Genomic DNA, 11,915 nt, shown 5'->3' on the forward strand with positions numbered 1-11,915 from the left:
TTTATACAAATCAGACCGTCCAATTTGTATCAAAATTTCAACAACAAAAAAATCGAACATCCGATTTCTAACCTATCAATTTACAAACAGTAGCTGCTATCTCAATGTATAACACACCCTATATCCATATCGAAGCATAACATATACATAACATTCATATAAAAAATATTAGCCGAGTTATGACCTAATTAGAGTTATCGTCCTTTACGTAACAGCATCATTAATTAGCCTTATGAATAACGCCTTTTTTGCGATGACCAGTATCAGGTATCAAGAAAAATACTTGTTGGTCAATGAAAAGCCACCATTAACCACCACAGGACATAGGTTACACCACTAGAAATTTCCTTTAAATATGAAAATAAATCTTTTCAATTTTTTTTCAATTGAAAGAGGAAAGCGTGATTTTTAGCATTTTAATATTTTTGTTTTTATGTTTTTTTTATCCTATCACAAAATATACATTAAAAAATTATACTTTATCCTTTCAAATGAAATAAAAAATTGAAAAAATCTATTTTTTCAATATATTGTGTCATTTATAAATTAGAGTTAACTTTCAATGGTAAAAATTGAAACGTAACAAAGTAACATGAGATAATACTTCATAATATGTCTATTTGACGATGTAAACCAATCAATCAAGGAAGACTTAGAAACTTGGGTTTATTATATTACTTATATACTAGAAAAGGATCGGTGTAGAAAAAGAGATGGCATGGCATAATGGCATAATAATTTTATTTTTTGCAAGGACATGTGCGCTCTGAACACGTTTATTTAAAGGACAATGGTAGAACAAGTTCCAAAACAAGAACTTGACAGCATCATACTGAAGCAGCAAAGATGCAGGACAAGTCAAGTTGTTCCACCTAGTCCGCTACTCTCTCATCTCAACATAGGATCGAAAGGAAGGTACTTCCATCTGCTCTTCCGGTTTATGTTATTGATTTGATATTGAAATGATTTTAATCTAATCTGCACTTGAGGCATATGTAATGTATGTAAGATATGTATGTTTAATTTGGCTGTGGCTGGGGGTGTCTATCTCACTCTTACAAAGTTGTAAACTTGATGAGTGAACAAGAAGAAGAGGGAATGGGTAGTTATGCGAAGAACAAATCGAATCCAAAGCTAACACTGTTGCCTCTGATAGCTCTGATATTCTACGAAGTGTCTGGGGGTCCTTTTGGAGTAGAAGATTCTGTGAGGGCAGGAGCAGGCCCTCTCTTGTCCTTGCTTGGTTTCTTCATTTTCCCACTTATCTGGAGCATTCCGGAAGCCCTCCTGACCGCTGAACTGGCCACCAGCTTCCCTGAAAATGGTGGATATGTTATCTGGATATCATCTGCTTTTAGCCCTTTCTGGGGTTTCCAGGAAGGATTCTGGAAATGGCTCAGTGGAGTCATGGACAATGCCCTTTACCCGGTTTTGTTCCTCGATTACTTGAAACATTCCTTGCCCATCTTTCACCAAATGATTGCTCGAGTCCCTGCTCTTTTAGGGATCACTCTCTCACTAACTTACTTGAATTATCGAGGACTTCACATTGTTGGCTTTTCCGCTGTTGTGCTCGCTGCCTTCTCTCTTTTACCGTTCCTCATAATGGGAATTCTCTCCATTCCCAAAATTAGGCCTAGCCGGTGGCTTCTTGTGGATTTTAACAAGGTGGACTGGCGAGGTTACTTCAATAGTATGTTATGGAATTTAAATTATTGGGATAAGGCAAGTACTCTTGCAGGGGAGGTTGAAGATCCCAGTAAAACGTTCCCAAAAGCTCTTCTTGGCGGACTTGTTTTGGTCATGTCTTCCTATTTGATCCCACTACTAGCCGCAACGGGTGCTTTGGGATCCTCCCCTAGTGAGTGGACAGATGGTTATTTTGCAGAAGTAGGGATGTTAATTGGTGGCTTTTGGTTGAAACTCTGGATTCAGGCGGCTGCTGCCGTGTCTAACCTCGGCTTGTTCGAAGCAGAAATGTGTAGTGATTCTTTTCAACTGCTTGGGATGAGCAAACTCGGAATGCTTCCATCTGTATTTGCTGTAAGGTCAGAGTTATTTCTTCTCTTAGCTTTCTTTTCTTTTCCTCTTTTCTTTGTCAATGGAAAAACTTAGATGGCATACAGTAGAGACATCTTAAATTCTTAACTTCTATAGCTTCACTCTGTCCTAATTAGAAGTGTTTGTGGTATCTTCCCTTTAATTAGCTCATACATAAAAGCTATTTTTGGTAGAAATGTTATTTGTAGAAATAGCTGTGACCTGTGAGCACAATGTGAACATTTTCTGTAGATATATTAATTGCGTGAGTGGGAAGTTTCAACGGTTTAATAATTTTATGTGGCGCGCTATATATCTTGTAGGTCTAGGTATGGAACGCCCACTGTTAGCATTTTGTTATCTGCCACTGGAGTTATCTTCTTGTCATGGATGAGCTTTCAGGAAATCATGGAGTTTCTCAATTTCTTATATGCTGTAGGAATGCTTCTCGAGGTTGCAGCTTTTATAACTTTGAGAGTGAAGAGGCCAGATCTTCATAGACCTTACAGGGTTCCACTGCAAACATTTTGGGTGGGCATGATTTGTGTGCCTCCTTCCTTGCTGCTTATTCTTGTGATGTGCTTGGCTTCTCGGAGAACGTCCGTGGTGAGTGGGGCGGTGATTCTGGTGGGGTTTGTATTGTACCCTGCTTTGCTTCATGCCAAGAGTAAGAATTGGATGCTGTTTGAGGCAGAACTTCCTCCTTCATCTTCCAATGGTTGGCAGCAGCAACTTTCAGAAAACAAGGAGGTTGAGCTTGTGGAAGAAGAACAGTCCTTAATGCAAGATAATTCTAAACCAGACCAACAGGATCTCGATTTGACATGACAATCTTCAGGTTCACAATTCAGATAAGCAGCTTAAACATTATGCACTACTGAGGTAGCAGCAAGAAAGGGATGAGATTTTGTGTTATGTTGAAACTAATTTGTTTTAGTACCTGGAATGGATTAAAAAATTTTTAATAAATAGAGGTTGGATTGCAGCATAGCTTTCGTGCCTGGTGCCTCTCATGACCGCATGTTGTGTGTTTGTGTTGTACCTTAATTTGGTTATTTATTTATTCCGCGGATTACCAAAAAGATATAACATTGTTATATAACTTGATGATAATTTAAAATAAAATTGACTTTTATATAAAAACAAAAACATATTAAAGATATTAATAATCTTCTCTTAGTAATTAAGAATATTTTGTATTTAGTGAGAAATATTTGATTCAACGTACCCGCGAATAGGGTGCATATTACCACCGCTAATAGAAACACAATCACACACTTCTATCGTTGGAGTAGTGGATGTGACTAACAGAACATATGATTTTGTCCATTCTTCCTAGAAAATGCATGTAATTCTGTCTTAAATAAAAAATGTCAAAATTCTGGGAAGCAAATATATCAATGGTCAATTGATTTTGTTAAGATATTACGTTGGTGATTTCACCAGTTGATCACGGTTGCATGAACAAATGTTATTCAATAGTAAAACATTGGGCAATTTACGTAAATAAATAAAGTGGGAGAGTTATTTACGTAAATGTGCAAATCTGTTTGTTGTTACGATTTTGTGCAAAATGAATTTATATGTAAACCGTGGCAACCCACCACGGTTTCTAAACATGCATAAACCGTGGGAGGTCACCACGGATTAGGAGCAAATTTTTGTAGGAGGAAACCGTGGTAGGTCACCACGGTTTATGAAGGAAATATGGCAAGCATAAACCGTGGGGAGTCACCACGGTTTTTGTAGGAGGAAACCGTGGTAGGTCACCACGGTTTATGAAGGAAATATGGCAAGCATAAACCGTGGGGAGTCACCACGGTTTATGAAGAAACTTGTTTGCACATAAAACCTTGTGGGTCACCACGGTTTATATGTGGTAAATAATGGCCAGAAAATCTTGTTAATTTTATGTCCAAGAGACATAAAGCTGTTTATTATAAAAATCATTATTTTTATAATAGAAAGAGTACAATAAAAAAATCAGATAATACTAAGAAAATGATTTTTATAGTGCTTAAAAAATTGATGTCTATTTACTAAAAAATAAAAAATTAATATTTAATTTAAGATGATGAAATTTAATAAATTTAAAATATTTAAAATTTGTTATGTAAAATAAATTAGAAAAAAATTAGACTCTAATAATAAACACCATGAAATTTTTGGATTTTTTTCTATTATAAAATAAAAAAATATTTTTAAAAATAAATTACACTAACATTAATGTTTGGAATCTGTGTTTTTATTTTTTATTTTGAGTTTTTATGAAGTTTTCAAAATCTTAGGCGAACTTATAAAAACTACTCAAAAGTTCGTTTAAGCTTAAGGTGACCTCTCTCATTATATACATCTTTATTTTTTCATTTATAAAATAAAGATTTATTACACTATAACATATTAATGAGTACAATAAAATAATTACTTGTTAATATTGGTATATTAATATTCATTAACATGCTTATTGATTAAATCTTTTATATAGATTTAATAAATTCACATATAAGTGTATATTGATACATTAGTATTTGTTAAATTTAAAATAAAAAATATTTATTATATTTTAAGAATATTAATGAGTACTCTAAAAATATTAATAAGTAATTATTTTATTATGTTCATTAATATTTTTTATAGTATAATAAATATTTAAATATAGTGTAAAATGAAAAATAGGAATAAACATAATGAAAAACTAATTGATAATACATGTAAAAATTTTATAGTATATATTAGTCAATAATACATAAAGAGAACGAAAAAATTTTATTATAAATATTCAATAGAAATAGATGATTTTTTTCTTTATAAAATGTACTATATAGTGTGTATTTATTAGGCTGCCTTTGTTTTCAACAACAAAATAGGATAAGACACTGAAAATAGGACAGGACAAGACACTGATGGATAGAGACACAAAATTTTGTGTTCTTGTAATTCTGCTTGGTGATAAACTAGAACAAATTATGAAAATCTAATTTATTCTCATTTTTTTCATTAAAAAATTTGAGATGAAAAATAATAATAAAAAATATAATTATAAAAAATTTAACAAGAATAATAAAAAAATAAAAAATAAGTTGTGTCTCTTGGACATAAAATTAACAAGGTTTTCTGGCCATTATTTACCACACATAAACCGTGGTGACCCACAAGGTTTTATGTGCAAACAAGTTTCTTCATAAACCGTGGTGACTCCCCACGGTTTATTCTTGCCAAATTTCCTTCATAAACCGTGGTGACCTACCACGGTTTCCTCCTACAAAAATTTGCTCCTAATCCGTGGTGACCTCCCACGGTTTATGCATGTTTAGAAACCGTGGTGGGTTGCCACGGTTTACATATAAATCCATTTTGCACAAAATCGTAACAACATACAGATTTGCACATTTACGTAAATAACTCTCCCACTTTATTTATTTACGTAAATTGCCCTAAAACATTCATTTAAATTGATATTGATAATAGACCATGTAACTCGAGAAGCGTATCAGGCTATTCTTTTGTTTTTTTTTTTTTTGGTATTGCGTATTGGGCTATTCTATTAGCCAAACTATGCGTTCCTGCATCTTTACATGATGACCCAGGTCCGGTTTAGCCTAGCAGCCTGATTGATTCTCTGAGTCTGGATTTGACCATGTCCGGTTGATTGTATAGCTTAAATAATGACGTGAACTAATTAGAGGACTGAGTTACCGGTTTTCTGGTTGAACTATGAATTATACAAGTGTATTTCATCTTTAAAGATTATTTTCTCATTTGAAGAAATTAAATCTATCTAATAGAGGCAGTGGGCAGCTTAACGATTCTCTCATGTGAAGACAATTGATTGATTGATTTCATGTACTGCAATTCAAATAGAATCTTATGTTTTGTGGAAATAAGATTTGAGAGGGATTAAATTGAATCACAAAGTGTAAAAATCTCACACGAAGTTAAAAGGACCAAATTGTTTAAAGAATCAAATTAAACATTTACTCATTTCATAACTCAAATTTTTTTTTAAATATAAACTATACAAAAAATATGTAATCCTACAGTAGCATGTTGAATATGAAAAGGCAATGGGTGTTGAATGCTTATCCAGACGGATGAAAACCAAATCTGACCTGTTGAAGTAAGCAAATTTTTGTGAACATAAATGAATAACGGGTTCGCGTGTACGATAAGAAAATAAATTAATATGGGTTTGGGTTGACAAACCTATCATCATATTTGTTTCATTGCTTGCCTCCTTTCCTCCTCTTCTGCCTTAATCCAAGCAGCCTAGAAGTAAACAAGAAAACCAAATAAGATTGACCGAGTCAGTCAACAACAACAGATAAATAGTACTTTCTGCAGGCAGCTACAAGACTGCAGTTATTCCAAATTCAACCAAAACCTGTAAAAACATGTCAAGTAAAAACAAGGACTAACCTTGTCTAGTTCAAGCTTAGAGAGATGAGGCTTAATGGAGTTTCCTAAGCTCAACCCTGCCCAAGCTTGTAGCAACTCCCTCTCCCTTGCTTCTCGCCGAGACATAGAGGCACTAACAGGATTCTCCTCCTCTTGCTTTGAAGCCACCATCTTTTCTCGCTCAAGTTTGGATTTATGTTTAACCAAAATTTGATCCAAACCACCTTCAGCATTTGCATCCAAATGGATGTGTCTATTATCTCTTTTAACTTGTACTCTTTCTCCCCCTGAGTTGAACCTCATTTTCTCCTTCTCTAACCTGGAGACATGCTTGACTAAAATCTTATCCAGGCTCTCACATTCTGTAACACCAGTTACTGCTTGGTTCCTTCTATATTTTTCTCCATTGCCTCCCAGGGACAAGGCTTGCATCTTCTCTCTTTCCAATCCGTGTATAGGCTCTTTCAGAATCTTGTCCAAGCCATCTTTGTTCTCAGTCACATCATTTGCACCATCCAAAGGAGCTACAGATGTACTTCTCTCTAAGTTGCAGCGTTTTTCTTGTGTCTCAGAATTCATACTAATCTCCTTGTTTATGTTTACGTTTTCTTTCCCCGCCAATGCTTCAGAAGATGAACTTGAATCCATTCCACTGGAAATCCCTAGATCAGCTCCTAACTTCGTAATTTTTCCTTCATTGATTGTTCTGCTTTTGGCTTCTTGAACTTCCCTTTCCAGTCTTGAGATGTGTTTCACTAAGAACTTGTCCAAGCTGGGTACTTCAGCATGATCCTTTTGACGGTTTGGCATGTCACTTTGAACTGCTGGTATATCCTTTTGGAACTCCAACTTTGCCTTATTGATTTCCTTCTCAAATTTTGAATAATTCTTCACAAGAATACTTCCCAAGTCAGTTATTGTCTCAGATAGAGTTCCATCAACAGATTTTTGAGATCTATCATTGTCTGATTCTGTCTCATTTCTTCTCTTATTCTTGGCTTCCTGAATCTCTCTCTCAAGTTTGGTCATGTGCTTAACCAAAAACTTGTCAAGACTTGGTATTTCACACCCAACTTGCTTCTTTCCTGATGCCAGCAATGACATTCTTCTTGCTGGAAAATTAAGAATCGAAGAGGAGGTATGATCAATAGCAGAGCTTGGGTTGTGCAGCTTGATATTATGCTCTTGAGCCAAGGCAGCATTTAGGCCACAAGTTGCAACTATAGTGGCAAGTGAAGAAAGTTCATCTTCTTGCAAACATTTTAGCCTCTCAAGCATTGTGCCCACAAGCTTTATTCTGTCGAATTTTTCAAGGGACTGCCTCCTCCTACTTTTCCCATGACTTGTCCCTGGAGGTGGCATATTCAAGTCAAGCTCAGTTCCAGATTCAGAGTCACACTCTGAAGAGAACTCAGAGATGTCCTGATTCTTGTCATCCGCGTCTGGGTTTTCATTAATTTTTCTTAGCAGTTCTCGGAATTCATCCGTGCTAAAGGAAGGGCAATTTGCAAGTCTGACAAATGCTGTTTTGACAGCTGCAGCTACTTCCTTGTCCACGTCAAATGCAGTTTCAAAAGATGCAGTAACCATATGAGTGGATGATCCTTCTCCATTAACAGAGGATGTCTCAATTCGACAATGCTTCTTAGGGCAATTTGACAAATCATACATGATAACTCCCATAGACTGGGCTGCCTCAAAGGCTTCCACTGCACCCTTTTCAGCTTTAGAGAGTTGAGCCTCAGCATCATCACTAGGTATCCTGGAAAATATCAACGTAGAAATATTTAAACAAAGATAGGAGTGACTAAATTCTAAAAAAGAAAATAAAAGAGGACACATTACCTGGCAGCTCGTAAGATACGACACCAAGAGGCTTCCACCAATGCAGCTCTTCGAGCCAATATTGCCTTATTAGCAGATTCTCTTGCTGCCATTTTCTCTCTCAGCACTCTTGAATAATGCGGATTAGAATTGCCTAGAGTCTGATCAAGTGTCAAATTCATACCATCTAGTTCCTGAAAAATAGTTATATACATAGTAGTTGAATTCAACTAATTAACCCTACCTTGATCGTAGAAAATAAGATGAAATGTATTAATATAGTTAGTGAACAGTACCTGGAGCATCTTAATTTTTCTATTCAAGTAAGAATCCACTTTTTTGCGGGGGAACCAATTGACGGGAGAAGTTTTACGATGAGGAGGCTTTCTAATCTTGATTTGCGGCGTAATCTTGTTACTGTTGGGAGCATTTGATGTCGTCCGGGCACTGCTATCCAGCGTCATTGTGTTCTGCAAAACCACAATCACATAAAAGTGAAATTGTTAGTCGTGGTAAATTCCCAATTATAGAATTTCAAGGACCAACAGTGCCAGTGGCAATCAATTAAATTCTTAAACTAAATTAAAATTATAGGGTTTTGAATGGGTAAATAGTAAGAGATATTATGCGTTTATTGATAAAGAGAATAGAAAGAAGAAAAGAAGGAAGGAAGAGTCGCTTGCCTAGTAAGAACTGGAATTGAGAGAAGGGAGAGGATGAGGATTGAATCGTGCAGTTAAAAGGAGTGAGCCGAGTCCTCACGAATTAGAAGAGCGACTGAGACGAATGAGGAAGAAAGAAATTTGCACTCGCGGGAGAGAAACGGAGGGGAGACCTTTCGTTCGACTTTGAGAAAATAGAAATAGCCGTTACCCACTCAGCACCAACGGTCCTTTCAATCATTTATTTTTCTTTTTCATAGTTTTAAATTTTTTATTGTTAAGACTAGATTCAATTTTAATATCCTGACTAGTATTTTTGTCCATGAAATATTACGGGTATATGATGGAATATAATAAAAATTAATTTTAATATATTAACAGTATAAAATATTTTTTATAATTATTTAATTACAATCATTTTTTTAAATAACTATTTATAAGATTAATATATAACCTGTCAATGAATATCTTTTTATTTTATATTAGTCATAACATTTTTTTTCTTAAATTTTTCATATTTTTTTTCGTCAATTTTAGAGTTATTATGCATAGTATTTTTCGTTGTCCTCTCTTTAGTAGTAATATTAATTTTTTTGTTATTCTAATTTTTTTACGTTATCAATTCCTTTCCTTTTAATTTTACAGAACAAAAATTGTTATAAATTGAACAAATAAACTTCAATACCAAATACTAAAAAAAATAGAATAATTCATAATACAATAATTTATCAAACTAAGCAAATTTAGAGAAAAAAACCAAAACTATTATAAACTAATTAATCTCAATCAGAAATTAATTTAGTTATGGATAAAAGATTGGTGATAAACTTATATATGGATGTATGGTGTGTTGTCCGCAATTGTGGATCTGCGTTGATCAAAGACCTGCAAAACGCAGGTAACGTTTTGCAGACATTGGAATAAAAAATCTGCAGGCCCTGCAAAACGCAGGCTGCGATTTGGCTGGAAAGGGAACCAACAAGCAAAATGTGTCTTGCATGCCGACAGGAGCAGGTGTTGACCAACTTTGGATTGTCCAAAACGCAGGATGCGTTTGTCAGCGTAACAGAGCCGAATGCAGGTTGTGTTTTGCAGGCTTTTTAACTGCATGCGCGTTACGTGTTTTCGAAGGGTGTTCAGCTTGGTCCTTATAAGGGAAAAACGCAAATTGGAAGGAGAGCAAAGTAAAAAACTAGTTACTGAAACAAAGTGAGGAAGAGTTGAAGGAGAGTGAGGAAGCAAGAGTTAATCGTGAAGGAGCTAAAGTGTTGCTGAAGAAGAACTGCACAATACAGAAAAAAATGGTGCGTGATTATACCAAATCGAAAGAATATATTATTGAGTATTTGGATCATTCTCAATTTGTAAGTAATTTTTTTAATATTTAATAATAAATATATAGATTTATTCGAATTTTATTTATTTGTGTTGTAATTAGTAGTATTATTGTGGTTATTAATATTATTATAACTAATATTATGTTGTTATTTATTTCTCATTATGGTTTAATTTTTTAATATTGTTATTATATTATTATTGTTATTATTAGGCAAATTAATCTCTGAATTGTTAGTGACGTTGTTGTTGTTATTATTATTATTATTATTATTATTATTATTATTGTAATAGTGGGTATGTTAATGAGAATAATTTATTAATAATTTTTAATAACAATAATGTGTAATAATTTATTATTATTTTTTAGTGATTTATTATTATTTGTTATGATAATAATAATAATAATAATAATAATAATAATAATACTGTTAACAGTAAACGGTTTTCTTAACAATGTTTAATTAAAAAAATTATTATGTTTAATACTTTAGTAATATTACTTTAGTAATATTTTGTAATAATAAGTAATACTGTATGTTAATAACATACCGTTTAGGATATAGCTAATATAATAAATGGTTATTATTATTATTATATTTGAATAATTATTATTATAATTAGAGTGTTATTATAATTATTTTATAATACTAGTTATGATAGTGAGAATACGTTATTATTAATTCTTAATAATTAATAATACTGTTTAATAAATAATAGACAAATATTTGTGATTTTTTAATAATTTATTATTATGTTTTAAGATAATAATAATAATACTGTTTAATTGTTGTTGCTAATTTTTTTTGAACAAATTATTAACCGATATTATTTAGAATTTAATAATTATCATTTTTCTTTTTGCAGGCTATCAGAAATTTGTTGCCTAGAAAACTGGATTCGCTAGATACCTTTAACGAGGTAGCTGCAGCGACACTGGCATTGATTGGGTTTCAACACGTTTCGCGAGTAGGCGAAATGAGAGGTCATTCTGCACTACTGAGTACTTTGGTAGAATGCTGGAGGCCGGAGACTCACACATTTCATCTTCTGATTGGTGAAGTGACGGTGACATTGGAAGATGTGAGCTATATTCTTGGTCTCCCGATTAATGGGGAGGCTGTTACGGGTAGATCAGATAGCAGTCACCAGTTTTTGGTGGAGAACTGCATTGCGTGTTTTGGTCGGGAGCCCGATCCAGACGATCACGTGTTCAAGAAGCTTAATATTGCTTGGGTCCGGCGGGACAGAGACACCGAGCCGTGTGATATTCAGGAGCCTCTTGAGCGGTATGTCCGGACTCTAGAGATAGTGTAGCTTTTGATTGTAGATATCACTGACTCTCTCGAACCAAATTCCATTCCAACACTAAACTCGCCATCTTCCGCCGCAGCGTTGCCTTCACTTACGACATGCGTACCACCGTCAGTCAGACAAGGCAAATAAAATAAATACTATAGGAAACTTGAGTTAATAATAATAACATACTCGTATTTGCATACTCAGGAAATTCCGGGTCATGCATAGCTTCGAGATCTAGAGTCCTCATAAAAGACGGAACACCAAATGGGTGCTGGCTTACAATCGCATTCGCTTCATTTTGCACCTCCAGATTGCCTGCCAAGTCTCCTTCATCGTTTTCGTCATCGACTTCATAGT

At 34.2% G+C, this 11,915-nt stretch overlaps 2 protein-coding genes across 3 annotated transcripts; one reads left to right on the forward strand and one right to left on the reverse strand.

The window, feature by feature from the left end:
• Positions 1-738: 738 nt before the first annotated feature.
• Positions 739-3,138, forward strand: LOC130954748 (probable polyamine transporter At3g19553). Its single transcript, XM_057881510.1, has 2 exons — positions 739-2,048; positions 2,364-3,138. Exons 1-2 carry the CDS (start codon positions 1,075-1,077, stop codon positions 2,866-2,868), a joined length of 1,479 nt encoding a protein of 492 aa, XP_057737493.1. The 5' UTR covers positions 739-1,074; the 3' UTR covers positions 2,869-3,138.
• A 2,879-nt stretch (positions 3,139-6,017) lies between these two features.
• On the reverse strand, positions 6,018-9,104 carry LOC130956508 (uncharacterized). Of its 2 annotated transcripts, none has more exons than XM_057883560.1 (6): positions 8,943-9,104; positions 8,556-8,729; positions 8,281-8,420; positions 6,457-8,197; positions 6,244-6,306; positions 6,018-6,149 (listed from the first exon to the last, which is right to left on the reverse strand). In XM_057883560.1, exons 2-5 carry the CDS (start codon positions 8,721-8,723, stop codon positions 6,250-6,252), a joined length of 2,106 nt encoding a protein of 701 aa, XP_057739543.1. In that variant the 5' UTR covers positions 8,724-8,729; positions 8,943-9,104; the 3' UTR covers positions 6,018-6,149; positions 6,244-6,249. The 2 variants fall into 2 exon arrangements, with proteins under 2 accessions (XP_057739543.1, XP_057739542.1); XM_057883559.1 differs by having other exon boundaries at positions 8,281-8,453.
• Between the last annotated feature and the right edge of the window lie 2,811 nt (positions 9,105-11,915).

The sequence above is a fragment of the Arachis stenosperma genome, chromosome 10, assembly GCF_014773155.1.
Source record: "Arachis stenosperma cultivar V10309 chromosome 10, arast.V10309.gnm1.PFL2, whole genome shotgun sequence".
Lineage (NCBI taxonomy): Eukaryota > Viridiplantae > Streptophyta > Magnoliopsida > Fabales > Fabaceae > Arachis > Arachis stenosperma.